A 25,037-nucleotide genomic window follows, 5' to 3' on the forward strand; every position below is an offset into this window, starting at 1 on the left:
TGGGTTCAAATCCCGGCGAGGGAAGAACCAAAAAAATTTGCGAAAGCAAATTTACAGATCTAACATTGTTGGGTTGATGTTTAGACGAGTTGTATATACATTATGTACACAGCCATGTATCACCATCATTGATGGCGATCCGATGGATACATCTGTTGTAGGGTTGTCACTGACTCAGACGTACTTATGAATATAATTATTTTCTGTGACTGTATCTTACATTAATTTGTAGGATCCTTTACTATAGATAATTTAGCTGATCTGTAACAATAACATCTTCATGCCTTATATATCATGTACTGTAGTACGCCGCTAGATTAAAACTGACGTGGAAAGGTAACATATGGCCACCGAAGCTCTTTTTTTGAGAGCCCAGGTGGTCATGTGGTCTAGCGGGACGGCTGCAGTGCAGGCGATTTGGTGTCACGATATCACAGTAGCATGGGTTCAAATCCCGGCGAGGGAAGAACCAAAAAAATTTGCGAAAGCAAATTTACAGATCTAACATTGTTGGGTTGATGTTTAGACGAGTTGTATATATATATATATATATATATATATATATATAAAAAGAAGATGTGGTATGATTGCAAATGAGGCAGTTCTCCACAAGAGAACAAATGACACATAAATTAAAAACTATAGGTCACCCTACGACCTTCAATAATGATCACATCCAATTCTGCAAAGTCAGATATAAAAGGCCCCGAATGAGTTAACTAACAGCATAATTTATGTACAAAAAAATGAAAAAAAATAAATATGTAGCACGATCAACAAACAACAACCACTTAATTACATGATTCTGACTTTGGACATACATACAGAATGTGGCGGTGTTACACATGTTAGAGAGATCTCAACCCTCCATTTACATGGAACAGTGGTGTAACAGTACAACATAAGAACAAACTAGAAAAATCAGTTGAAAAAGGCTCATCAGATGGATACAAATAGAAATACATCTACGAAAAGCGTGGATGTAGCCGGGTTTTTGTATATCCCAACATTTACAGCGAGTTCCGAACCACTAACAACTAATAAAAAAAAAATATTCATCTAAGACTAAATTATTAATCGGTACACATCCAATGATCCTATAGATTTAGCGTACAGACGACATGAACAGTCAGAGGTAAACATGACTTGCGCAATGCCAAGATACAAGTGTCGACAGACTGTATATCCATGCGTTTGAATGGTTGTACACTAGTAATTTTGAGGCCCTTTATAGCTTGTTGTTCGGTGTGAGCCAAGGCTCCGTGTTGAAGGCCGTACTTTAACCTATAATGGTTTACTTATATTCGGAACTTATTTGCGTCAATTTAGCCGCTGAAACGTTGTGTGTGCAGCGAGTTACAAATTCCAGTGTATAAAATATATATTGTACGACTGTACCTCGTATATTTTATTTTTGGCGCAAATGATACTATGTAATTTTTAAATCAGTGGTGCAAACGTAGCATTAGAGAAAAAAGTTGTGGCGCAAAAGGACGCATATTTGGCACAAACGAATTAATTTCTCCCCTTATAATTGTGTTTGTTTTAGAGATACTTTTTACTAAAGAAACTCCGGAACTTGGGCCAGTTTTAGGTTCACTGAATAAAATGCCTATGAATATGCTAATAAGCAAATAGACAAACTGTTTCCGTCTTTGGGAACCAAACTCTACCTCGGAAAGTGGGGTTGGAAAATCATATTTTAATTAACCTTTTTCGAACTTTTAAAAGGAGCATTATTATGTTTGGGCTCAGAGAAAAGTAAGATATAATTTCTGATTGAGAGTGCTCGTAAGTTAATTTAATGTTAAGTTTTTCATATAAGATAAAAAAAAAAAAAAAAAAAAAAAAAAAGGAGGTTAATTTATTCTCATGATTTTCAGTATTAAGGGAGGGAGGTCAGTGTACATTATAGAGCTCTATTTATTTATCGGGAAAATCAGAATGTTATTCTTATTATAATAGGCAGTGGCTTATTCGCCGGCGCATACAAACGTGACAGGCTGAAATGTGTTATTTTGCCGGCTCTAGGTGAAGATCGGTGAACTGAAGACAATTTTGCCAGCAAAACGATTTTGCTGATAAAAAGATATGCAATTCAAAGAATTAACTTTTATTTTTCACATTTATGATTTTGAAGCAATTTTATTGAATACAGGTTAATAGAATCAGAGTTTAATGTTAAAAGTAATAAAACTTTATATGAGATTTTTTACTTTTGTTTTTTTTTCTTTTTAAGCTTACAAATAAGTCTGATACATCATTAATTGCTTTACTTCTGGTAATTAATGGATTCTCAATAGTTTTTCTATCATTTCACTTGGATTCTTAAATAGATTTATGTTATTATATGAACTGCGTCGCATAGATATCGACCTTATGTAAATGAATCACTATACAAATCATTTGGTTGATTTATAGAACAAATATCGCTTCGATACCCACTGACTATTTAAAATGTTCGAAATTATAATACCTATTTTAGGTTCTCCAAATGGTATGAATTGTCTCCCATAAAAAGATGCAACTTCGAAGTTGTTGCAGAATGTGCAAATGTCAAAAGGCTGTCAGTATGATTCTACGAATTTCTGCATCATGGTAAAGAAACTAATGCCTTGAAATAAATGCATTAGCTTTCAATATCTCTAAGTCATAAAACGTTGATTTACCTTACAAAAAGGGGGAGGGTATATGATCTGTCATAAATTTATTTGCAGTCTTGTCTAAAAATAAGGTCAACTTTATAAAACACATATGAATTAAACTGAATAGTCTTTTGAAAGGGTATAGGTGGCTTGATTTGTATTTTTCGTCCCGTTGCCAATGTGTTATGCACACCCCGACGAGAACATAATGATATGATGTCAAGACGAACCATACTTTGTGAACTAGACTGACATGCTGAGCATGATTCTTTTTGTCGTGTTAACCAATAAACAGTGAATTTTTGAAATATTAAGACTTTTCTACCTCGGGAATAGATTACCTTAGCTGTATTTGACAAAACTTTTAGGAATTTTGGGTTCGAGCGATAATGATGAGACTTTTGAAACCGAAACGCGCGTCCTGCGCGAATACAATATTCAATCCTGGTATGTAAAATAAATTTATTATTAAAAAGTAATATTTAACTACTCGGTAAATTTATCCTTCTGACAAAGTCTTTACCTTTACTTCTATAAAAAAATAACATCATAAACAAAATGCAAACATAAATTTTGCATACATTATTAAAAAAAAGTCAAGTATGATTATAATGCTATATACAATTTGATAAAAATAAACGTGATGATATAATCGGTTTTCAATATTTTTTCAACAGTTTGACAGACTAATTCGTTATTAATCATTTAATGCTATTGTCAAATTTAGATATTATTGATAACCAATTTAGAAAAAGCTCACCAATACGTATACGTTGAAAATAACCTGTTATGTGAATAAGAAAATTAACGTTTTGCATTTAGAATGATCCTTATTTATTCCGTATTTCCTCAAATTTCGGTAAAATAATCCGCAATATATAAATTTCGTATTGCTCAGTGTTTCATTTTCTATGAAGTTTTGATTACTTTATAGAAAAAAAGGATACAGGGTTTAAATGCATGCATACTTTTTAAAAATTGTTATTTGGATTGAGAGTTCAGTGGCACTCACACCACATCTTCCTACATCTAATCAAATTTCATTGCAATTATTTTTTGATGAGTTTGGGATTTTTTCAAACGGCGTTGTCAGTTAAATCTCGCTTCGGCTGATTAGTTTTCAATCTACCTTTAGTATCTCCCGCTCTTTTTCCCACAGATCTTACAATAGTATAACGATGTTCAAAAGTCATAAAAGAGGGGCGAAAGATACCAGAGGGACATTCAAACTCATAGTTTGATAATGAACTAAGAATGCAATGGCTAAAAGGAAAAAAGACAGATAAACAATAAAACACAACACACAACATATAAAACTAAAGACTATGCCACACGAACCCCACCAAAAACTGGGTTTATCTCAGGTGCTTATGATTGGTAAAAGTCATTTCCTGAGATAGCCGTATGTAGATATAGGAAGATGTGGTGTGAGTGCCAATGAGACAACTCTCCATCCAAATAACAATTTAAAAGTAAACCATTATAGGTCAATGTACGGCCTCTAACACGGAGGCTTGGCTCACACCGAACAATAAGCATGTATTTATAAAGCTCTAAATCGCAACGGATTATGCCAAATTGTCTTTATATACAACTGAGACAATCTCTATATCTGCAATAAAAAGTTATCAAAGGTACCAGGATTATGATTTAGTACGCCAGACGCGCGTTTTGTCTACATAAGAGTCATACGTGACGCTCACATCCAAAATATTTATAAAGCCAAAACATGTACAAAATTGAAGAGCATTGCGAATTAAAAATTCAAAAAAGTTGAGCCAAATACGGCTAAGGTAATCTATACCAATAAATTATTTATTGGACTTATAAAAAGAGCACTTTGCATGATTTTGTAAAATGACGTAATCTCATTGTCAATAAAGGGGGGAAAAATGACAGACCAGGAGCTGGAACACTTTCCATTTTTTAAAGGTAAATTTTGGTTAACGTCCTGACCTCTCCTTTCGAGAAATTGTGAATATAAAACGTTATCAAAAGTACCAGGTTTATAATTTAATACGCCAGACGCGCGTTTCGTCTACATGAGACTTATCAGGAACGTTCAGACCAAAATAGTTATAACGCCTAACAAGTACAAAGTCAAAGAGCGTTGAGGACCTAAAGTTCCTAAAAGTTGTGCCAAATACGGCTAAGGTAATCTATTCCTGGGATAAGAAATTCCTTAGTTTTTCGAAAAATTCAAAGTTTTGTAAACAGAAAATTTATAACAAGAATACCATATATAATTGATATTCATGTCAACACCGAAGTGCTGACTACTGGGCTGGTGATAATATTTACGATACTATACATTAGTTATAAAATTCATTGAACCTTTATTTACCACAAACTTACCATTCGTACTGTTTTCAGCACCGCATACTATGGATATTTTCAGTTATCGGGATTTGCACTGTTTGCCCTTACGGAGCACATGAGATCACCCGAAGTTTAAGGTTCGTGTTGCTTTGTCTTTATTTTCTATGTTGTGCTTTGTGTACTATTGTTTGTCTGTCTTTTTTTGTTTTTTAATCATGGCATTGTTTTTCTTTGATTTATGAATTTAACTGTCCCTCTGGTATTTTTCGCCTCCTTGTTAAAGTTCAGCAGTTATAGAGAAAGTAGAGCGAATTCGTTTTTCTCATAACTAAAAACTAACGTCACTTCATTGGTTGAATTTCAAAATGTTTCCAACTAATTACAAAATGCTGGTGTACTATTTTGAAAATGTTAACAAGAATGCAATAGATCCTGAAATGGCGAATATGTAATATTGAATTGTTGGTCCGAACCCACAATTGTCGTCCCTTGATTTTCGTTGTTCACAATATAGTCCCTAGTCTTGACAGTGGGTTACTTGCTATTAATTTTTATACCCCTTCCAAATTTATTTCTCAATGTTTAATGCCTCAAATTGCAAGAAGGGGGTGAAAATTTACTGTAAAATAAATTGGGTCCAGAATTTTAAAGGAAAGTAGAGATTTGGTCCAGCTGAAAAAGTTTTAAAATTAGCACTTCGGAAGCTGTAAAAAGATTTCAAGACGCCCTAAACATAAAATTGTCCATATTTTGAGTTAGAGGTGATGAACTTTTCTTTAATTTTGATATAATTTGACCCAAAAGTAGTACAACACACTGTAAAAGTTTCTCTGAGAAAGCGCAAGTGGTTTTTTTTTATTTTCATTTATGTTCTGAAAGAAATGCACTACGAAATAATTATGGTCTCGGACCTGTTGTGATGTGTTGTTTTGCTTCTGCACTGCAGTTCAGGTTTATTGTTTTGTACTTTGATTGTTTTGTCTGCTCATGTTTTGTCAATTAAGAAGGCACTGGCGAATATATGTGTACTTATATTAAAGTCGAAGTTTTACATAGTTATTTGTCTGATGGTCATTGTCGGGTTTGTATTTTATCGGTCAGTAAGCTACGTGCATTAGGACACCACACAAGGGTTAAAGGATAAAATCTGAAATGGCTTGGTCATTTAAAAAAGTCGATATTATATTGATATTTTATTTTCTATTCATCATTTCTAATTGATACAGGAAGGTCTTTTTTTCAATCAAAATTTTCTCTGTCTGTCTGTCTGTCTCACTTTCTCTCAACATTTAAATCTTTGACATTCACAACACTGAGGCAATTTGAACCATCTTTTACCGAATCCTTTTCCTGGACAATAGGTCCAAGCTACGTAGCCCTTGTAGTTCGATGGTGTACAACGATAGTTCTTAGCAGAACAAGGTAGGCCTACGCATGATTTTGTTCTACAAATATACAATAAAGAATAATGTAAATTACGTTTTATTTCCGTGGAGAATTAATACAGATATATATATAAGAAAATACAAAAACACATGTTAAAAGGGTCATTTCCTATAGCTAAAACTTATTAGTTATAAATCTTTTATCTGTACAAATTTATTCAACAAATTGTAACAATATTTGTTGAGTTATTCCATTGCGCAGTTCAAACAATATATTTTGAGGTTTTGTTTGCTTGTATTACTCAATTTATTTCACTTGACTGGGCGGAGTTTATCCAGTTCGCTCATAATAAACCAGTCCATCTATAGATGGGTGTTTTATGATACACTCATCAATGCATTGTCCAGTCATTCTTTTCTAAATTTCTTTGATGACACTGATAGGTGATTAGAAAAAAGTAATAACTATAACGGCAATCATCATAATCACACACATTTTCAAATCGACTGTCCTAATGCAAATTCAAAAACGTAAGCTCCGCCCGATCAGTTGAAATAACATTGGTCATAAAATACAGCCAGTAATTATATTTAAAATACTTCAAACGCGGGGTGTAAAGACTGACACCAGTTGTTTGTCTAGATATATACCGGTTGTCTTCTCCTGAATGAAAACCTTTAATTCGGATGTCTATCATATTTGTATTACTAGATTTATTTCACTTGACTGGGCGGAAGTTAGCTTATTTAAGACTAGTCCATCTATTGACATGAGTTTTGGGATAAACTCATCATTAATAAAGTGTTCAGTTATTCGTCCTATATCATACACTCGGTTCTTTAGATATGCGTTTGGTGACACTGACAAGTGATTAGAATTCAATATATCAATTAAAACGGCAATCCTTCTTATCGCACACATCTTCAAATAAACTGTCCTTATGCAATTAAAACATAAGCTCCGTCCGATCAGTTGAAATAACATTGGTAATACTTGTGCACAAAAAGCGTATGAACTCGGAATATTTTAATAAAAGGTCTATCATATTTGTACTCACGCGCAAACAGCGTATGAGAGAGAAGTATTTTAATAAAATTTCTTTCATATTTGTACTTTTTCGCAAACTGTTAATGAAAGCGGAGTGTTTTGATAAATTTTCTACCATATTTGTACTTACGAGCACACAGCGTATGACAGTGGGGTATTCCACCATCTATTGAGAATCCAACACTTTCCTAGACTACTGCTTAGAAAATGCCATCCTCTTGGATAGACTGTGACAAATTTGTGAGGGCAAAGGGATAATGAAAATTGCGAACTGAAAAATAAATATGCCTATAAGCAATAATTTGATTCGCTCTTTGTAATGAAACAAACAACATGGATAAACGATGAGCTGACATTCTACTTATGATAAAAAGAGGATCAAAGAAACACTATGACAAGTGAATTACAGGTCACACATACAATTGTTGTAATTTAAAAATTCTTGTTTTAGGTCATACCTCCTTTAAATGATATGATCTTATTTGTTGACTTTTTCATTTTTGACTATTTCATTTACAAACACTACAACACAGTCAATGTATAAGTCTTTGACCTTTTTAGCTATAGTTTGTCGGATTTCAGAGTAGCGGTTTATATACAGTTATGGACAAAAAGATTAAAATGATAAAACATCAGAACTTACACAGACGGAAAAAATTCCAGTTTACTCAAACTTGCCATTTCAGCGGCGTCTTTATCGATCAGTGATTTTGTGTCCCTGTCTAACTTCTCATAAGCACCTTCTATTTCAGCTCTGGAAAGGGTAAAAACGAATTAGTTTTCATTTAAAAAAAGCATTTTAGATGCATCAATTTTGCATGTATGTTTGACAAATGCCTTTGTGCGTGTTTGTAAATTAAAAATAAAGGAAGCAATAGAAATTCAATGTTTGTAACGTCCATTATTACACCTAAATGGCGTTTAATGAATGATACAATGTATTTGTAATCCTGTATGGCTACAATATCATATATCTTTTTTAGACAAGAAATTTGCTTCAATAAAAAAAAGCGTCTGAAAGACAGAAATAAGCAAACGACATTTGCAACCACAGATATGTGTTTCTGCAATAGTTCAACCTATTGCATGAGCCGACTCCAAAAAACTATAAATACTGTGGATACATTTGTTCGTGCGTATCAATTTTCGTGGATTGAGCAAAACTTGCATTTGCGTGGCGACTTGAGTTCTCGCATTTAATTTATTAAATTGTGACAATATGCCCTTCCCCTCCCAAAAGATGTAGAATTAAAACAAAAACCAAACGAATATCAACTTCAGAAAGATTCTTGTTGTTTTATTTTGTTTTTTAACTTACTTTGGATAGCCCTTTTCATCTTCCAATTTTCCTTGAAATGGATCTTCAGTTTTAGCCTCTGATGCACAAATCTGACTGTTGACAACAGCAACAAAACACAACAGAATCCACTGTAATAAGAATACATTATTGAAATGAAAGGCCAAAGAACCTATTAGTGACGGAACGGTTAGAAACAATAATTAGTATTCTGAATTTTCATTCTTCAATCGTTTAAATTTTTTTTAGGAATCTGGTATTCTTATTTCCAATTGGTATAATTAATAGTAACATTTAGAATCAATACGAGGCATTATTGCTCGATTTATTGCCTTCAACATAGTGACGCAAAAAACAATGTAATACTACAGTGAAAACATTTAGCTTTTCATCATTTACTATCATTTTATAGATAAACGTACATGTTTGTCATTATCGAATCAAATGTATTTTTGTGAACACATCGCCTTATATAATATAGGATTTTGATCTATGATTTTAACAAAATTGTTCTTCATTAGCATATGCATTTTATTTTTCATTGGACGTTAAAAAAACTACCAATTAATATATTAAGCTGATGGAGATTTATTTCCACGAGGGTATCACCAGCCCAGTAGTCAGCACTTCTGTGTTGACTTGAGTTATCATTGATATGTTCATAATCATAAATTAACTGTTAACAACACTTCTAACTTTTAAATTACTAATTGTTTTCTACCTCAGGATTATATTACCTTAGCTGTATTTGGCAAAACTTTTAGGAATTTTCGGCTCTCAATTCTCTCCAACTTCGCACTTTGTTTTGCCTTTTAAATTGTTTTGATTCGAGCGTCACTGGTAAATCTTTTGTAGACGAAACGCGCGTCTGGCGTTTATATAAAATATGAGTATATGTATCTATGATGAGTTTATTAATACAAGTTAACAGTTTAAGATTGCTTAATGAGCAAGGAACGATACCTTTTACTATTTACTATTGAATAAATACTACCATACGAAACCAGTTTTAATTTCAATATAATTTTTGGCGGTACTTCCACTTTGTTTTATTTAACAAATGCAAGGTGTCAAAAAATGTCAGGGAAACAATTCTAAAATTCACAAATTTCTATCAGGTCACAATGGAAAATTTGATAAAACAAAATAAAAATTAACTGAGAATAAATGTTCAAATCAAGAAACTGTATTTTAAATAATGATAGAATCATAAGTATTTGAGAATATATTTAGTGAATAAAGTATATCTATTTCTTTATTACTAAATCGAAGTACATGGTTAGTCATATTTTACAGTTTAGAAAATATTCAATCACTTACCAAAATTCTTAGAACAGCCATAGTTGTGATTTCTTTTCTTGAATGAGTAGAGTGTTGTATGATTTGAACTTCGCGGTGTCTTGCCTTTATATCGAAAAAGCATCTATATCATTGGATAAAGGATCAGCAAATGAAAATGAACGTAAACAATTTAAAGTTTGGTCATCGAACCATAAGAAAAGAAATCGACACCACAAAGGAGTGTAGATAATATCAGTATATAATTTAATGGATAATAAGTATGACATGCGCCATAAGGCATGAACTTCTTTATTGAATTAAATACTTAAGTAAAGTAAAACTGCTGATTTTGTTTCCGTAAATAATCCTGGTTGTAACAAAAAAACAGTATTGGTTCAGCAGACTCCATAAGGAAATACATTTACGTTAACTCAACTTATAAAAAATAAGAATTGAAGATCAAAGGAATTGTCAAATGAATTAACAAAACTAAGGTAAACGGGATCAATTAAAATTAAAACGAAATGTGTGTAGGATGGGAAGATTCGATTGTGTTTTCTTTGTCACTTGTTTAGCAGTGTTTACAGTACTTCCAATAAAATACATGTTTTATGTTTTGAATATCATACTTTACTAAATTAAGAAGACACTGACATTTATTATATATTAACAAAAGAATTTTTCATTAAATAAATATATAAAATGGGTACATACACTCTTTTCAGTATTATCAAGATAAAAAAAAGTCGCAAAATAAAAGAATTTAAAAAATTTGAGACAAAAAGCTTCAAAATAAAACATATATATATCGTCTAAAATATGCTTTTCATCGAAAAACAGTTGGTTGTTTTCAAACTAAAAGAAGATGCATATGGTTGCTGTATGTGTGTTAGCAATGAAGTAATGCTCAATATGATTTCAACTACGACTACAATTTCGTTTTAGAATATTCACCTTGAATTATAGAACTATCACTTCATCAGTTTGTATTTATATATAAGAGGGACGAAAGATACCAAAGGGACTGTCAAACTCATAAATCTAAAACAAACTAACAACGCCATAGCTAAAAATGGAAAAGACAAACAGAAAAACAACAGCACACATGACACAACATAGAAAAATAAAGAATAAACAACACGAATATAACAGGTGTTCATTGCTTTGATTACTTTGCCATTGTCTACAAACAAAAATGCCTGTACTCAGTGAGAATTATGACAGTTGTTATCCATATATTTGATGAATTGAACTTTTAATTTTGCCTTTTGATTAAGGACTTTTGATTTTTTGTTTTTTATTTTCCTCGGAGTGGGGTATATTTGTTATTTTACTTTTTGAAATTTATAAACTTCACATTTGTCTTACATGCTGCTATGTTCAACAATCAAAATGATATTAATACTTTGATAAAAAAAAAGATACCAAAGATATATTTAAAGCTCAAATGTCGACGAAAAACAATATGGCAATAAACTAAAAAGCACAAAAGACAAACTAATCAACATAAAATACGATGACCTATAGCTGTTGATTTCTGTCATTTTTGGGGATCTTGTGCAGAGTTGTCTCATTGGCAATCCTACTACATCTTCTTTTTTGTAGATACAAGATTACATTGTGTTAGCAAGAAAGAGACAGTGGATATCAAAGGGACGATATAAATGCATAAGCCGAAGATAGACAAAACAAAAACCCACAGAAAATGAGAAATAGAAATAATGAATGGAGCATCAACAGTTAACAATACACTACATAGATATCTAAAGATTGAGCAACTCCAAAAAAAAAGGAGTGTCGAATAGAAAAAATGAGTGTCGAATAGAAAAAAAGAGTGCCAAATAGAAACAAGAGTGTCGAATAGACAAAAACGAGTGTCGAATAAAAAAAAAAGAGTGTCGAATAGTAAAAAAGAGTGTCGAATAGAAAAAAAAGTAGACGAATTCTTAATTAGAACCAAAAACATTTTTTTCTATCATAAATGATGGAAAGGACATAAAGGACATAAACCATTACCGTACACAAAAAAAGTGTGTTTTTGTCTATAAGTTCATTGACTAAACACATTTTAAGTTATATTTAAGGGTTAACGTTTTGGTTTTAACGTATGTTATTTTATCATTTTCATTTTTAAAAAAAACGAAAAAGAAAGGAATACTTTTTTTGTATTTTCAAGATGATGTACTTTACAACAACAAAGATAAAATATTATTTTAAGCAAACAACTTCAAAAAAATAAGTTTTGTCAGATGAACATAAATATTTTTTAATAAAGCCTCTACATAAACTTAAACTGTTGACAGATATATGCATAATTATCTGATAATTTTTGAAGCATTGAAATAAAATCAAAGATCTCCTTAAACCATATCATGTTAACCAAGCCCTACTAACTTCACTGGACCGTTGATGTTCGTATACTTTACTGTAAGATTAATTGGATACATGTCCACCAATCAAAATTCTCTATCTCATTTTTCTGACAAGTATTTTACACAATTTTTTTTTTTAAGAGTACCAAATAATGATAATGTATAGTTTTAAAAATCTTTTATAAACTATTGAAGAAAAAAACAGTTTCAATTTTATAATATTGGAGCTGATACTTGAATTCACCAAATTTTAAGTTTTTTTCCCAAATAGTTAAATTTTCGCGTTATTATGTGAAAATGTATATGCTTTTTAAAAATTACATAACATAAGAATGTGAAGGATGATTGCCGATGAAAGATAACTATCGCCAAAAAACTAACTACAAGCACATTGAAGGCGAGAAATGACAATGCCAATGAGAAGCCCTTCGAGACGTATTTTGGGTTTTATTTTCTAAAATTGTTCAAAGTGACTCTTTTTTTAATGATTTTCAAATTGTAGATACCATAAGAAGTAGAAATGTCAGAAGTTTAATTGTTTATTGTGTCATAACTTTTGTGAGGGATGTTATCATTATCTAATGGGTAAAACACAAATGCAAATTTTATGGTTTTAATTTGGTTAGAATACATGGCAAACTTTTCCAGAATTGTTTTTCTCTGAGTTCACCTAGTCAGAAAATAAATATGAGCCTGATTAATATCAGGGCCAAATTAAGAATAAAACTTTAAAAATTTCTGCATATTATTTTGTTTATTTTATATAAATCAGTGGTGTAGTTATTATGAAATATGTTTTGGAAAAATATTGATTTTAGTTGAAATGATAAGACAGACATTTATTGAGTGAGAACTTACTTTTGTCCACTGACTGCACTCTTTTAGGGAAAAAAGAACTACATAATTCTAATATATAAAATTTTGAAAAGAGACAAAAAATAGCTATGGGATAATCAAATTTATAAACCGACAAACGATTTTAAAAAGCACGAGGTAATGAACAGTATTCAAAATACTACATAGAAAACTTAAAATAAAAATTGATCAACAAGAACTTTACCGAAAATCTGAGTTGAACAGAAAAATTTGTTTTCATATATGATTGAAAGGTTAGGATAACAAAAACTATTCGTGTACTTTAAAAAAAACTTTTTTAAATATATATTTGATGCATCAACTTAAAATATAATATTTGGTGAATCCTTTCATGTACAAATTTAAGTACTGTAATTACATTAAACTTAAACAAAAAATAAATTTTTCAATATTTTCATCATTTTATTTGCAAAAAAGGAAAGAAAATACTTTAGTTAACATGTACTAAAGTTTGTAGTTTCAATTTATTCTGCACATTAACAACAGTAAACATTAAATATTTTTTAAAGGAAGCAACTTACAAAAGAAAACATTAGATATTTTTTATTAGCACTCATTTTAATATTTTGTTTGATGAAGCCGGCAATTAAAATGAAAGTTGTTGACTAAGTTCGTGTTGCTTATTCTTTAGTTTGATATGTTGTATCATGTGTACTATCGTTAGTCTGTTTGTCTTTTTCATTTTTTGCCATGGTGTTGTCAGAATATTTTCGATTTATAAGTTTGACTGTCCATCGGGTGTCATTCCTCCCTCTTTTAAAAAAGGTTTGATCGCTTGATAATGAAATTCTTTTTAAAATAGCATTGAAATACATGTTATGTAAACTTTAAACCTAAAACAATTAATAAACATACAACTATAATTACAACATAGATGAACATAACAGCAAAACATCTTTTGCTTCACATGACCATTGTTATTCGCATACTTTAACTCTCTAAGATTTCCATAACCAATAGTCCATTTTCAAATTACCGAGTTGAATATGTTATTACACATTTTAAAATAAATGACTTCCCTTTGTCAATTGTAGGCTGGTTTTATACCGGACAAAATTGGGTTTGTTTTGCCCATACAAAGCATAAGTTAAACATCGGCGTTTCAACATTTGTATTATAACTGGTGTCGAAGTGTAGAGTTTAACAACAAATTAAATGGATCAAAAAATTTGAAAAACTTAAAGGTTACACACAAACCGCACAGATAAATTTACTCCTGTCGATCCTCTTTTTACTCCCTAAATTTGATGCTAAAGTGGACAACTGAGTTTACCATACATGATAACAAATTGATTTTTTTCATCTCACTCTTGTTGCATACTTATATGTTATCTGACATGCCATACGATCTAAAGTATATAAATGATAAGATATGCCAGGAGTTATGTTCATTTTTGTAGACTGCACAGAAATATGCTACTATTTACTCATAACGCTTACGACATTTTTCTAATTAAAAAATAAAGCTTGCTCGGTTCTATAACTCAGGAAGGGTATACTGTAGACAAATCGCGCTATTTCACTTTAAAACTAATTTTTTGTGACTCTTTAAGTAATTGAATCACACAAGTCACAGGTTCAAGATCTCTAAGGTCTTCGTCATGAGTTGGAAAATTTATTGTTGCAGCTTTTCACTTTCTCATTACTTAGAACCATCATATCCTTCAAATTCATCTGCCATGGTCAACCATGTAAATAAACAACGACCTTTGAAATTTATCAGTTCCCTTTTTCCCTATTCTGTTTTCATTAAAAGAAGAACGAAAGATACCAGATGGACAGTCAAACTCATAAATCGAAAATAAACTGACAACGCCATGGCTAAAAATGAAAAAGACAAACAGACAAACAATAGTACACATGACACAACATTGAAAACTAAAGAATAAACAACACGAACCCCAATATGACAATTGTATTACTTTGAATATATTTTGAAAAAACAGTCGGAAGATATCAAAAGGACAATAAAAATTCAATAGACCGATAAAACCATGACAAAACAAGGAGAAACGACGAAAAGACAGTATATAAAACACTAAAGAGAAAACTAAAGATCAGGCACCATGAACTTGAAGATAATATTATCTAGACTTTTGTTTCATACATAACTAACATTGTTGTTTTCATAAATGATGAAAATGATGCAATTATAAACAATTCCAATATCCAAGAGTTTTTATCTTTATAAAGAAATTTGTTTTGGATTAGACAAAATATTATACTCTTTTTTCAGGTACAAATTTTAGTATTTACTTTAAACTTTAATAAAAACTAAGTGTTTCCTTATTTTTATTATTTTCTTAAAAAGAAAAAGATAAAGTTTGATAAAAATGCACTAAATTATTATTTAAAGGAAACAACTTTTAACAAATATTTTTTTGTTTGCCGAAAACAGTTTACTTCGCAACTCGTTTGAATACTTTTTTTAGTAATGAAATAAATTTGTTGACAATATTTACCAATGATCGCCTGATAATAAAATTTAAAAATAGCACTAAAATACACACAAAAGACATTTAATAAAAACCTAGCCCTTCTGACATGAATTAACATAACATCAGTTAAAATCTTATCAACATTTTGCTTCAGTGGACAATTGAAATCCGCAAACGCTCACTCTTATTTTGATTGGATATAATATCCACCAATCACAATTCTCCATCCAGTATAAATACAACGAACAGCGCTTTATTCAAATTATTAACATATTTAGCAGCAACGATATTGATCCAAGATGAAAATATTAAGAACATTGGTACGTATCTATTTCTATTTTAATTCATATATTATTCTATAGAAATTATTTTATAGTTTTAACTGATAAACAATATGTTAAAAATATATATACTAGTGCCTCTAATTCTCATGTTCAAAATGGTTCTCCATAAGTATTTCATTTATTCATTTTTATTTTTATTTTTGAGTATTTATTGACCTCTCGTTTACTTGATAATGCAATTATTTTCTTATACTATCTATTGATATCTTTATTTTTGTATTTTTCAATTATTTTTTGCACCATTTATATATTTTGATTATTTATCTATGTATCTATGCCATCATCTTTAGATGGTAAGCAATCAAGCAAAAGACATTTAAAAACTAATGATCATTTGTCAAGTTCCATTTCCAATGTTTGATCAAATTCAGATATGGCATCTTATTCATATTCATTGTTTGTGGAGAAAACAAATTCAGGTTTTTGGCATTAAAAAACAACCTCTGTGCAAAAAGCAATACGACACTTAGATTCATAAGACTTTTAAAAAACTAAAAATCGTCCGTCAACATCCAATTGGAACATTGAATTGTCATTTCATAAAACTAAAGTTAAGTTTGTATACATGTTTTTTTTTATCTTTGATGATTTCACATTTGTGCTCTGAAAAAAGGTGCAAACTAAGTAAACTGTATTTGATAAATGCATATTAAAATGCAGGTGCTTGTTGACATAATTGATTTGTATTATCAATACCTTCGTTTTTTAGGTATTCTTCTGTGTCTTGGCATATGGTTTCTGCCAAGAAGAAGACCAATGTGATTCTCAGTATAATGATGATATTCTAGCAGGATTTGATTTCGATGATGCCGATAAATACCCTGAGTGAGTTAGCTTCATCTATGATGTTTTGTCTTATCGTATGGCGTTTATATTGATTGATTGTTGTTTGCTTAACGTCCAGTGGCAAATATTTCATGAATATTCAGGACGAATATGTCGTTTATATATCAATTAATCTTTGTTTCTTTAAAATGTTCTTAGTCTTATCAATTAAACTTCAAGAAACTAATTCATAAATGATTTGGTATATATATCATATTTTATAAAAAAAAAAGTAATTCCGAGAATCCCGTATCACGATGGTATCATTTGCGCCAAAGATAAAACATACGATTGCGCCAATTTGAAGAAAAATGACTCCCCTCCTCCTTTATCGGACTTGAAACCTACAGTTTACACGGCAAATGTGTCCTTTTCTGAAACATACTTTCTTCTTACTGCTAATGAATGGGTACTTCCTTATATAATGTATGTAGTAGCTTGTAACTTCACTTTATTGTCCAGAAAAATAAAAAATGAAGGATACAATGCATACGACAGTTCATAATAATTATCCGTGGAATGCTTTTGCGGTAGATAGAGTTTCAGGCCGGATGGTGGAACAAAGCACGGTGTCCTCAACATATTTGGATAAAACATGATCAGCAAAAGCTTCTGTTTTCTTCTCTTTTGGCATATCGTGAATTTAATATTCAGCAAAGCAATAAGTTTTATTCTCTCTCTGTACATGGACTGTCTATTGCATTTTAAGTCATTTCTCTCTAGATGCTCATCTTCATGGTGAAATATCTCCGACCATCTGATACTATTTAGGCCAAAAATAAATTTACATATTAATCATTTAAATTTATAATTATAGATATTTGTACAGGTAAATTGGCGCAAATGAGTTCCGATTATTGGCGCAAATGATACATTTGGAAAACAAAATTTGGCGCAAATGATACCCCTGAAAAACAGTAATTGGCGCAAAAAGACTGCTGCCAGAAAATGCATGTACCAAGTCAGGAATATGACAGCTGTTATCCATTCGTTTTATGTTTTTGAGCTTTGATTTGCCATTTCCGTTTTGAATTTTCCTCGGAGTTCGGTATTTATGTTATTGTAAAGCTAGCATGAAATATTTCCATGCTGATATATTTGTGATGTTGATTAAGCTTAATTACTCTAAAACTTATTCTATTGTAGGGGTGAAATAGCTGGGGCGGAAAAAGAACTCTCTAAACAGAATGCAAGAGATTATGAGCAGTTAAAGAGTGACAAAGACGCTGCACAAAGCCTCATTTCTTTAAATATCAAAGAGCAGTGGATCGCACCACCGTAAGATAAATACATTACCATATGCATCATTTTAATTGATTTTCACATTCATGCTTAACTCTGGACCACATTTTTATGCCCCTACTACGATAGTAGAGGATGACGTGTTTTCTGGTCGTTCGATTGTCCGTCTGTCCGCTTCATGTTCACGTTTTTTAGCTAGGTAGTTTTTGAGGTAGTTGACGTCCGAACAGCTTGAAACTTAGTACACATCACATGCTCCCTATGATATGATTTTTCTTATTTTATTGACAAATAAGAGTTTTTATCCCAATTTCAAGGTCCATTGAACATAGAAAAAGTAGTGCGAGTGGGCATCTGTGTACTCTGCACACATTTTTGTTTTGAATTTTTACTTGGAAGTGTCTTCGTTCTTGTATTGTTTTATTAATGACATAAATTGCTGACAGAACACAAAAAAGTTCTGCTATTTAAAGCTCAAAATTATTGCTTTCAATGGTAGGTACACACTGTATTTGGCAAAACTTTTAGGAAATTTTGGTCCTCTTTGCTCTTCAACTTCGTACTTTATTTGGCCTTGATTCGAGGGTCACTGGTAAGTCTTTTGAATACAAACCGTGCGTCTGGTGTAAATATTAAATTTCAATCCTGGTATAAGAATAAGAATAAGAATACTTTATTAATCCAATTATGGACCCTTGCGGGTTTTAAATTTCATACAATGATTACAATGATTTGTCATAACAATGAAATAATAAAATGAAATACATGACAATAGAACACTGAACAGTTATTGCATGCACTGGAATAGAAAGTAATATGGGAGACAATCAATTTCTGTAAGGATTATTCCCCTTTAAACAGATGTGGTGTTTTGAGTTGCATAAAAATGATATGCAGCCCCAACTGATAAGATATAAAGGTATTGTTCTCCCATGTACACACAGCAACCAATTACTAGATATTTATGTATATAATTATATTTTTTGACAATTGCAAGAATATGATTAGCACCTTAGAGTTTTACTGCAGTTTGTTAATGCATATATAAGTATTTACATATTTATGACGAGTTTCTTTACATCATATAAGTATATGTATATATTTGATTGTAAATATGAATTATAGACATAAAAACTCCATAAAAGAGAGGCAAAATGTACCAGAATTAAATTCAAACTCATAAGTCGAAACGAAACCGACACAACTATGGAAAAGAAAAAACACCCCCCAAAAACGACTAACAAACACAGGAACACAAAAAAATAAAGAAAACTAAAGACTGAGCAACAGAAACTCTACCAATGTATGTGTGCTGCTTCGTTGTCTCTTCAAGACTTTCAAAATTGGTCAAATAGCTTCTAATTATTAACAAAAACAACTTAGACTGTGATATCATTATGTTCCTTTTTCGGTGATGTATATTTCACAATTCCTAGGCCTCAATATTTATAAATATATTTGATATCTATCGGAAAGTTGTCTCATTGGCGTTTATACCAACTCTTCTTATTTTCAAATTTGATTTTTTTAGACAACCTGCTAATGCATCGATGTGTGAGTCTAAGTTCAGATCATTGAATATTGGTAAAACATTTTGGTATTATGGTAAAAAGTGTTACGTGCTGAAACCCTGGTGGAATACTGTTTTTACAGCTATAACGTATGCTGACTGCAAGTAAGTTATCAATTATTATCTTATCTCCTATACATTTCTAGGAATATGATTGGTTAAAAGCGTCCTCGTGGAAACCGTGTATATTTAATATCAGGTTATTTGGGAGGCGGGGCATATTTCATACACGGTTAGTCAATTAGTATTAACCTTCAAATTATGTAAATATACTTATGTTTTTTCTTGTTTGAGTGGTTAAAACTAGTCATTTGTTGTGCCCTTTATATCTTGTTAATCGGAGTGAGCCTATGCTCCGTGTTGAAGACCGTATTTTGACCTATAATGGTTTACCTTTAAAAACTGCTACTTAGACGGAGATTTGTCTCATTGGCACTTATACCAGATCTTTTATATCTTTTTATGACAAGGTACCTTACTCTTAGACATCACTGGTTCATATTTGATTCAATACCTTTTCCAGAATGACGAGTTGTCTTTGTCAACACTGTTGTAATCCTTGAAAGATAAACACATCGTATATTGGTTTCAAGAATTTTCATTCTTGTAATATACCAATTTTCGTGGTTTTCGTGGGTTCAGGTGAACCACGAATTCAAACGTTCAACGAATTACACATTTTCTATAGGCTTTGTACTAGTATGCAGATATTGGCAAAACCACGAATTAAATCAAATATCCACGAAAATGCTGTTTTTTGTCAATCCACGAAAATTGATACCCACGAAAATAAATGAGTCCACAGTAGGACATCCTGAATCAATGACCACAATGTTTTGGTGTATTGATAACAAATCTACACAGAATGCTTTCATAAATACAAACTACTTGACCCATAATTGTTAACACACATTGTGACTTGGAAGGAGAGTTGTCTCATTGGCATTCATACTACATCTTCTTATTTATACTTTACTCATTTCAGACCACAATATTGTAAGAATGTTCCTTGCATGTCCTGGATGTTCCCATACAGATATAAGTGTGTACAAAGCAACTATAAAATCTTCAACATTTGGCTTTACTGTCCACAACCATTCCCACGTATACACAGACTACAACTGAAAGCTCCACAATGTTGTGAATGCAGGAAATTCAAAGCACCTTGGATTGCATTGGAGGATTTAACCAAAGGGTAGAGAAATGAGCATGTACTTTAAGTTTGAATCAGAAACTACAAGAAATTCAACTGCATATTGTGACGAAGACATAATTTTCGAATATTGTTTTTAGAAATGACATGTTTTGAAGAAAAAAACATGTAATTTTCCTTCACTTATTATATCAGTATTTTATAAATAAAAAGATTTTTGTTCAATTATATTACTTGAAACTGTTATTATTGGAATTGCCTCTAAACACTCCCCTAGTATATCTTGCCTGATTATACCACCTTTTTTACTTCAAAGCAAAATTCCTTGGAACTAACCTTATTGCATTTCATGAACTAATATATTTGGCGTGACCTCACTGGATACCTACAGGGGAAAGAATGTGAGGATAAAAGCGACAGTATCTCATCTTTCTGGACATGGATTCATGTTAAAAATTGTATCTTGGGGCGGCTCGATTACCTACGAAGTTGTCTACTCGTGGATGGCGTGTCCCAATTAGACCTACAAAGAATCAGATTTATACCTATTTCTCTATGCGTGTATTCCAATTGTGACTTTCTACAAACTCCTTGTTTTTATTTTGTTATTTTTTTAATGTAATAAGGCTTTACTCAAATACTTTTAAATTTTGTTAATCAATAACTATCGGAGGACAACAAGTTGAATATTATAAACAAACTCATGACGCAACCGATTTGTATTTTGCGAATTTCGCTAAAAAAACCGTCAAAATAAATCGTTGAAATATAGAATCTTTAATCTTTCTTCAAGTAAATTTGAAGGTGGCAAAATAGCCGCTGAGTGGTCTATGAGCAATAAACATGAAATGAGGTACATGTAAGCACAACAGCATGCAGAGGTTATCAGCTAATTATCATTTTCTCTTCGGACCTGATTAATGCCGTACTTTTCTTGAATTTGTGTTCGTCAATTAAGAAATAAAACTGACCATGCTGTGGATTCTGTAATTTCATTTACTTTCGTAGGTACCAATTTTCGTTGATATTCAATTTTAAATCCGTGATTTTGCCAAAGTCTGTATATAGGTCGTAACAAATTTGTCATTCGTTGAACATTTTATTTCGTTGTTCACCTGTACCAACGAAATTCACAAAAATTGGTATTCCCCGAATAATAATAATATATCCAAATTATAAGAATTTGGCTACTTTCAATATCACTTCATGACATGTAGTTCCCTATGTTTCTACTTTCACAATTTGATGACATGTAGTTCCCTATTTTTCTACTTTTTCACAATTTCATCTTCCTTGCCTTTACAAATCTTTAAGATTTAGGATTCCTTAATGATATATATCTAACTGTTTTTTATTGATTGTATTACCAGTTTGAAGGGATATGCTCGATAAACAAAGTTTCAGATATTTAAATTCAAATCCATCTTTTCTATCGATTTACTTTTGTTGATAGAACTATAATTATCAGCACCGCACAAGTACCTCATAGAAATGCCTTCCACATACATATGCATGTTTAACCTATTAGATGCACTGTGCACTGAAACAAAATTATAAAGGGGAAAAGGGAACTAAAAAGTAATAGGTTAACTTAAGGCTCAAGAACTTTCGAATTTTCTATTTTCAAACGTTATTTTTAAGTTAAAACATGTTTTATTTGCCTAAATATGCAGGAGGGATTAGACACAATTTATTCAAACTTATATACTAGTAGTCTTATATACGTTAAATATAAATTCATATCGTAAAACAAACCATTATAGGTCGAGGTACGGTCTTCAACACGGAGGAAAGGCTCACATCGAACAGCAAGCTTTAAAGGCCTAAACAATTACTAGTGTAAAACCATTGAAACGGGAAATCCAACGGTCTAATCTATATAAAAAAAACGAGAAACACTTATGAACCACATAAACAAACGACATATGAACCAATCAGAATTGGGTTTACCTACATGATATGAACCAATCAGAATTGGGTTTACCTATATGATATGAACCAATCAGAATTGGGTTTACTTACATGATATGAACCAATCAGAATTGGGTATTAAGGTATGAAACATGGTTTCAAATCAAATAATGTATAAATGAAAAGACAATAACTCAGTATTTGGAATGAATTATGCCGAAACTGTTGATCTTTCTGCAGATTATACCTAGCTCTTTGAAAGGAGTTTATGACCTGGTTGTGTTGTTTGTGACTCTCCGTTGTATTTGACAAAACTTTTAGGAATTTTGGATTCGAGAGAAACTGATGAGACTTTTGTAGACGAAACGCGCGTCCTGCGCAAATACAATATTTAATCCTGGTATATTTTTTATCAAAAAGTAATATTTCAATACTTGGTCAATTTATCCTTCTGACAAAGTCTTTACGTTTACTTCTATAAAAAATAAAATCATAAACAAAATGCAAACATAAATTTTGCATACATTATTAAAAAGGTCAAGTATGATTAAATTGCTATATACCTTTTGATAAAAATAAACGTGATGATATAATCGGTTTTCAATATTTTTTTCAACAGTTTGACAGACTAATTCGTTATTAATCATTTAATGTTATTGTCAAATTTAGATATTAGTGATAACCAATTTAGAAAAAGCTCACGAATACGTATACGTTGAAAAAAACTTGTTCTGTGTAATAGAAAATTAACGTCCTACTGTTAGAATGATCCTTATTTATTCCGTATTTCCTCAAATTTCGGTTAAATAAACCGCAATATATAAATTTCGTATTGCTCAGTGTTTCATTTTCTATGACGTTTTGATTACTTTGAGAAAACAAAGGATACAGGGTTTAAATGTATGCATACTTTTTTAAAATTGTTATTTTGATTGAGAGTTCAGTGGCACTCACACCACATCTTCCTACATCTAATCAAATTTCATTGCAATTATTTTTTGTTGAGATTGGGATTTTTTCAAACGGCGTTGTCAGTTAAATCTCGCTTCGGCTGATAAGTTTTAAATCTACCTTTAGTATCTCCCGGTCTTTTTCCCACAAATCTTACAATAGTATAACGATGTTCAAAAGTCATAAAAGAGGGGCGAAAGATACCAGAGGGACATTCGAACTCATAGTTTGATAATGAACTAAGAATGCAATGGCTAAAAGGAAAAAAGACAGATAAACAATAAAACACAACACACAACATATAAAACTAAAGACAATGCCACACGAACCCCACCAAAAACTGGGTTTATCTCAGGTGCTTATGATTGGTAAAAGTCATTTCCTGAGATAGCTGTATGTAGATATAGGAAGATGGGGTGTGAGTGCCAATGAGACAACTCTCCATCCAAATAACAATTTAAAAGTAAACCATTATAGGTCAATGTACGGCCTTCAACACGGAGGTTTGGCTCAAACCGAACAATAAGCATGTATTTATAAAGCTCTAAATCGCAACGGATTATGCCAAACTGTCTTTATATACAACTGAGACAATCTCTTTATCTGCAATAAAAAGTTATCAAAGGTACCAGGATTATGATTTAGTACGCCAGACGCGCGTTTTGTCTACATAAGACTCATACGTGACGCTCATATCCAAAATATTTATAAAGCCAAAACATGTACAAAGTTAAAAAGCATTGCGAATTAAAAATTCAAAAAAGTTGAGCCAAATACGGCTAAGGTAATCTATACCAATAAATTATTTATTGGACTTATAAAAAGAGCACTTTGCATGATTTTGTAAAATGACGTAATCTCATTGTCAATAAAGGGGGATAAAATGAAAGACCATCAGCTGGAACACTTTCCATTTTTTAAAGGTAAATTTTGGTTAACGTCCTGACCTCTCCTTTCGAGAGATTGTGAGTATAAAACGTTATCAAAAGTACCAGGTTTATAATTTAATACGCCAGACGCGCGTTTCGTCTACATGAGACTTATCAGTGACGCTCAGACCAAAATAGGTATAACGCCTAACAAGTACAAAGTCAAAGAGCGTTGCGGACCTAAAGTTCCTAAAAGTTGTGCCAAATACGGCTAAGGTAATCTGTTCCTGGGATAAGAAATTCCTTAGTTTTTCGAAAAATTCAAAGTTTTGTAAACAGAAAATTTATAACAAAAATACCATATATAATTGATATTCATGTCAACACCGAAGTGCTGACTACTGGGCTGTGATAATATTTACGATACTATACATAAGTTATAACATTCATTGAACCTTCATTAACCACAAACTTACCATTCGTACTGTTTTCAGCACCGCATACTATGGAT

At 31.4% G+C, this 25,037-nt stretch overlaps 3 protein-coding genes across 3 annotated transcripts in view; 2 read left to right on the forward strand and 1 right to left on the reverse strand.

Annotated features, from left to right (window-relative positions):
- The first annotated feature begins 2,503 nt into the window (after window positions 1–2,503).
- The window catches only part of LOC134690917 (mitochondrial nicotinamide adenine dinucleotide transporter SLC25A51-like), a 54,268-nt gene continuing 31,734 nt past the window's right edge, over window positions 2,504–25,037 (forward strand). The window contains exon 1 of the mRNA XM_063551091.1: window positions 2,504–2,598. The gene's annotated coding sequence lies outside the window, so the exon portion shown is untranslated. The remainder of the gene's footprint in view (window positions 2,599–25,037) is intronic.
- On the reverse strand, window positions 6,145–10,122 carry LOC134690920 (uncharacterized). Its single transcript, XM_063551094.1, has 5 exons — window positions 10,015–10,122; window positions 8,716–8,825; window positions 8,041–8,151; window positions 7,528–7,668; window positions 6,145–6,409 (listed from the first exon to the last, which is right to left on the reverse strand). The coding sequence occupies exons 1-5, from the start codon at window positions 10,033–10,035 to the stop codon at window positions 6,247–6,249; spliced, it is 546 nt and encodes a 181-aa protein (XP_063407164.1). The 5' UTR covers window positions 10,036–10,122; the 3' UTR covers window positions 6,145–6,246.
- LOC134690918 (uncharacterized) lies at window positions 15,910–21,023 on the forward strand. Its single transcript, XM_063551092.1, has 5 exons — window positions 15,910–15,981; window positions 16,715–16,830; window positions 17,977–18,108; window positions 19,604–19,747; window positions 20,628–21,023. The coding sequence occupies exons 1-5, from the start codon at window positions 15,961–15,963 to the stop codon at window positions 20,839–20,841; spliced, it is 627 nt and encodes a 208-aa protein (XP_063407162.1). The 5' UTR covers window positions 15,910–15,960; the 3' UTR covers window positions 20,842–21,023.

The sequence above is a fragment of the Mytilus trossulus genome, chromosome 11 (assembly GCF_036588685.1).
Source record: "Mytilus trossulus isolate FHL-02 chromosome 11, PNRI_Mtr1.1.1.hap1, whole genome shotgun sequence".
Classification (NCBI taxonomy): Eukaryota; Metazoa; Mollusca; class Bivalvia; order Mytilida; family Mytilidae; genus Mytilus; species Mytilus trossulus.